The 5,403-nt window shown below is 45.0% G+C and overlaps 1 protein-coding gene and 1 pseudogene across 1 annotated transcript in view; one reads left to right on the forward strand and one right to left on the reverse strand.

The window, feature by feature from the left end:
* GAD2 (glutamate decarboxylase 2) overlaps window positions 1-5,403 on the reverse strand; it is an 84,592-nt gene that overhangs the window by 69,406 nt on the left and 9,783 nt on the right. The window contains exon 7 of the mRNA XM_040451180.1: window positions 1,179-1,294. Coding sequence (XP_040307114.1) covers window positions 1,179-1,294 — 116 coding nt within the window. The remainder of the gene's footprint in view (window positions 1-1,178; window positions 1,295-5,403) is intronic.
* Window positions 2,871-3,514, forward strand: LOC121014698 (60S ribosomal protein L32-like; annotated as a pseudogene).

Here is a 5,403-nt window from a genome sequence, read left to right on the forward strand (position 1 = left end):
CACACACACACACACACACACACACACACACACACACACACACACACCACTTAAAGAAGAAAAAGAAAAGTTCTATAGGAGATGTGCCTTGACTCCTACTATGACTCCCTGCATCTCCCCACTGATGTCTCTTTACAGGAGCCCCTAGTTTCCCTATAGACCCTTCTTCCATCCCCATCTCTTTATTTCCCCCACCATGAGAGGGCTTCTTGATCTTCCTTGAGGCAATTGTTTCCCAAACTTTAGGCTACTTTGAGGAAGAGGTTGTGAAAGGAAAATCTCAGGAATTACATGGCAGGTAATGCTTACTAATGCCTGTTGAGAACAGCCTCTGGTTTGCTGCTGGGCCCATTGGTGGGAGAATTTGGAACCAAGATTTTGCTCAAACAGCTGCTTTGAACTTGTGTATGGCCCCATCTCTGCACAGGAGAGTATGCTGGAGGCCTAACAGACTGAAGCTGTTTAGCTTAGCTTATGTAAATAGGGTGGGCCACTTTTTTCAATGTGCCTGCGACAGTAGGGAGAATGGCATTAACTCTTCTAAAGCCATGGAAAGAATATGGAGTACCACACTGTGGCATTCAGCTGAAAGACCCAGCTCTCAGCACCCCACCTGGACAACTACATAGCAGAGCACAGGAGCCTGTGATTGGCTGGGACAGAACTGACCCAGAGATGAGATATGATAGATATGACCACTAGGCCATTTCTCTACAGTGATAAAAATCTCTGATTCAGCCTGCCAAAGACTAGCATTAAATGGTTCAAGACACCATTAGGGTAGACTATCTGATCAGAATTTTCATACAGAAAGAGTGTATCAATAGGACGTACTGGAGTTTTGAGTTATGTAGGCACAGCATCAATTGTCCAAATGAGCTCATAGTCACTCTGGACTTTCCTCTCCCTCTTCCCCCAACATACAGCATTACTACAGAAAAATGAAGGGTAGGAACTAGAAGTAAAAACATTCTGCTTTCTCTATGAAGGTTTTCCTAAATTTCAAAGAGAAAGGGCTTCCCCCATCATACCACTCAGCTGCTCCCTCCCCAAATTCTCTTCCAAGAAGTATCTTCTAGGAAGAGAACCTCTGGGGATAAAGCGTTTCCAAATAGGACTCCTTCCACTTGGGCTTTACAGATGAAAACCTTAAACCTGGAAAGAACAGAAACACGTACATGCTCGGATGTGAAGGCAATGAGCCTGGGAACAGCAGCCATTCCTTTCTCCTTGACTTCTGGGAACATCTTAAAGCGTGCAATCAGCATGGCATACATGTTAGATATAGCGCCACCTAAAGTAACAGCAACACACAGTTACCTTTTCTAGTTATTATCAACATCATTTCACATGCAAGAAATATTCCTCATTTCCACTGACCCAGAATCCTCCTGGGACACAGGGGAAGGCCATCGTATTGGTTATCCTTTGAACTGAATCCTCAAACTCAGACTGAATCCAGGCTAACAGGGTCCAGAGAAAGGAGCACTGGGCCCAACCACAGGTTGGATGCCACCCCTCCACACCCCAAATCTGTCAGCTAAAGAGAACTGCGATTGATTCTGCTCTTGCTGGGAGTCCTTTGAAGCGGTTCTTAAGAACTGAGAAATTGTTGCCTTCCTTCCCACCTTGTGAGTGTGGTCATTCTTCATTAGTTCTGTGAAAATCCTACTTCTATCCTGATGGAGAACACATTTCTTTTCATTTCGACTCATTCAATGCCTTGCACTTGCACCAAGACAAAATCAGTTGCAGTTCACAGTGTGGACTGTTAATCAACAATCCTTATAGAATGAGGATAAACATCCAAGCCCATCTCATCATACTCTTCTCTTAATTTCCCCACAACAGTTCTTCCCTCCCAAAGACATCACAGAAATATAATTGTAACAGCTAACAAAATCTCATTTCAAAATGATGCAAAAACACAAAACGAAGGGAATTTTAAGTCTACATTGCATTGTTTTTCTTGTGTCATTCTAAGATTGTCAAGGATTTCATACCATAATCTCCATACCTTATGGATTTCATACCATAAATCTCCTCCTTTCCCCATAGGAGACACACTGGGCTCAGCCATGATGTGGGTGCCCTGAGTTCCCTTCCCTCTGGGTGGCTGAGGAGCAGAGGGCTCTTTATATCAAAATGAATGGCCCACGTAGGGCCACAATTTTTGCCTCATGAACCCTGGGCTCTGATGCAAGCAGGCAGGCTGGCACAGAGCAGTCAGTACCCAGATCCTGGCTCTGTTCTCTGTCAGAATAAGGGAAATTTCTACCTCTTCTGAACCCCAGAGACACAGGGCAAGCAAAATCCAGGTCAGGCGTTCTCTGAACAGACACCTTGTCTGAAAGGCTGAGTGCGTAGGATGCTGCTGGGCAAGGGATCAGCTATTAAAGGAAATTCTACTCTAGCGTGTGGTTTCTCCGTCTTGGCACTTGATGGTATTTTGGCTGGATAACTGCTTGTGGTGGGGGCTGTCCTGTGCCCTGGGGATGTGTGTGGCAGCATCTCTGGTTACTACCTGCCAGGTGCTGGTAGCGCTACACACCCCACCACCAAATTGTGACAATCAAAAACTTCTCGGGGCGCCTAGGTGGCTCAGTTGGTTAAACATCTGACTCTTAATTTCGGCTCGGGTCATGATCTCAACGGTTGTGAGATCGAGCCCTGCATCAAACTCTGCGCTGAGCGTGGAACCTGCTTGAGATTCTCTCTCTCCTCCTCTGCCCCTCCCTGCTTGCATGCATGTGTGCGCTCTCTCTTTCAAAATAAATAAATAAACTTAAAAAAACCTTCTCCGTTCTTTGCCAAGTGTTGCCTGGGGATACAATAGCCTCCATGTGAGAAGCACTGCCCTAGTTCTTGTCAGAGAGGCTGGGGAGAAAGGAGGCCAGAAGGAGAAGGGAAAGGTGAACACAAAGAAAGTGCGTCACACAGCACAGTTACTCAAGAAGCTTCCAGCTTTGCTTTCCCACTCCTCATTTTGCCACGCAGTTATTCTCTAAAGATCCAGTATCCCTACTCTTCGTCCTCTGCCATCTCTTACTTGGCATCATGGCTGCCTTTGGACTTCTGGTGAAGCCCAAGATTGTTAAAAAGATGACCACGAAGTTTATCAGGCACCAGTCAGACCGATGTGTCAAAATTAAGTGCAACTGGCAGAACCCTAGAGGCATTGACAACAGGATGTGTAGAAGATTCAAGGGCCAGATCTTGATGGCCAACATTGGCTATGGAAGCAACAAGAAAACAAAGCACATGCTGGCCAGTGGTTCCAGCAGTTCCTAGTCCACAGCATCAAGAAGCTTGAATTGTGGCTGATGTGCAACAAATCTTACTGTGCAGAGATTGCTCACAATGCCTCCTCCAAGAGCCACAGAGCTGTTGGGGAAAGAGCAGCCCAGCTGGCCCTCAGAGTCACCAACCCCGATGCCAGGCTGCACAGCGAAGAAAATGAATAGACTGCTTATGTGCACATCGTATTAGTGTTAATAATACCATAAAACTACAAGAAAAAAAATCCAGTAGGTCTGAGAGAAAGGAAGAGGATTCTGGGCCACTAGACAGAGCAGACCGCTTTGTGCAGCCCAGGCAGGAGGATGGATGTGTCTTCCAGAGAAAGGATGCAAATACAAGCTCTGAAACATCAGGAAAATCCCGTTAGACAGGAAAAGGTTTGTGACTAAGCCATGATTTCCCTTTCTTCTCCTTCAGTCCTTTGTGACTTGCTGAGCAGTGAGGAATACTCTAGGTCTCTTTGGTTCCCAGATGTGATATCACATTAACAGATTTCTTCTAGACATCCCAAAGAACTTTCCATGAAGCATAAATCCTCTGGATGTTATAGATGGAGGTGTAAGGTAAACTGAGCTGAGTTATATATTCAAGTCACAGATCTAACTCTTTGTATTTAGTCCTGGGCAACAAGACCTTCAGATCTCAGGCCCATAAGATGTATGATTTTCCCTGTTCCTACCTCTTAAATTGTAAGACACTTTACCCCAGGAATGAGCCTGGATGCTACCCAGAAAGGCATCCATTAGTAAGTGAGGATGCTATAATCCCTCTCTCCTCGGTAATGCCTTGTAGAAAGCAGGGCAGAAACAGTTTGCCAATGGCCTTTACTTCTGTCCCCTTCCCATTCTGCAATGTCTACATTATATTTAGCATATGGCATCTGTGGCTTCCATGTTGGCATGGGAGCATATGGATCTTTAGCATCCAGGGAAGGAGCCTTATGATCAAGGTTAAGTCTTTTTACTTGACCATTTGGTCATGTAGAAAGACTGACCAAATGATCAGGTGTCCCGTGATGGGGGTGTCCATACCTGGCTTAGCAGAGCTGCGGAAGAGGATTCTTTCTCTGGGTGTATATTTTCTGGAGTGGGTGGGCTCCAAGACCAGCTAAATTAGGCCTGGCCCAAGCCCCTTTAGCCAATTTTTCAGGGTCAACAGCAACAACTGTTCTTCCCACTCCCAGGGACCGTTAAAAGAGAGCCCAGGATTCTCAATCACACACCAACCTCATAAGAGGAAGAAGAATAGAGGTAGAAACGATGTTGATCTCTGAACACTACCTAATTCCTCATGAAAAATACCTTACGAGCATCAGTTCCAGAGAATGATGACAAAATTCCCTCAATAGGGAATTGGTTTTCCAAAGGAAAACTAAGTCCTCTACAAAATAAAGGCTAGCTTAAAATTCATCACAACTGGTGTTCAATGAAAAAAAAAAGGCTAATTTTCCCTTCCATTTAACTAACATGTTTTCCTTCTGCACCTGAAAAATTGTGAAGTATTTTTAAAATCATAAAATATAATAGCAGATCTAAGCTTGTGGGTAAAGCTGCTTAATTTAAGCCCTAGCCTTGAGGCCTCTGTTGCTTGTTTATAATTTCTTCTTTCCACCTGTTCTTTATTTTCTCTCTCCCTCATCATCCACTTGTCTTGGCAGGTTTGCTGCAGGGACATCTTGATGTGGCTTTTGCTGGGCCTGACATAATGGCAGGTGTGGCTTTGACCCCCCCCAGCAGGGCCAATCTCAGTGTACTGAGCGTATGCCCCCTTCTGATGACCCTCTCCTGCCACTGATTGGGTGACAGTCTGCACACCAGGTTTATTTTCCATGGGTCAGTGACTCTCTCCCCATTGCCTTTCTAACTTCTATTTCTTCCTGCATCAAACCAAGGTCACACACAGATCTGGAATGAAGGGCAAAGCTTTTTGTGTCAGGTTGATTCTCTTGGCTGGAAGAGGTGTAGATAATGGAGCTTAGAATCCAATGGCTGGTGATAAAAGTAGGATGGAAAAGACTGAATGGTATGATAAAGAAGGAAAAAGAAACCTCTTGAAGAAATCATCACCCTCTGTTTCAGCTTTAAGAAATGGTTTCCCAGGGGC

This window comes from Herpailurus yagouaroundi, unplaced genomic scaffold (assembly GCF_014898765.1).
Source record: "Herpailurus yagouaroundi ecotype Mexico unplaced genomic scaffold, PumYag 203, whole genome shotgun sequence".
NCBI lineage: Eukaryota > Metazoa > Chordata > Mammalia > Carnivora > Felidae > Herpailurus > Herpailurus yagouaroundi.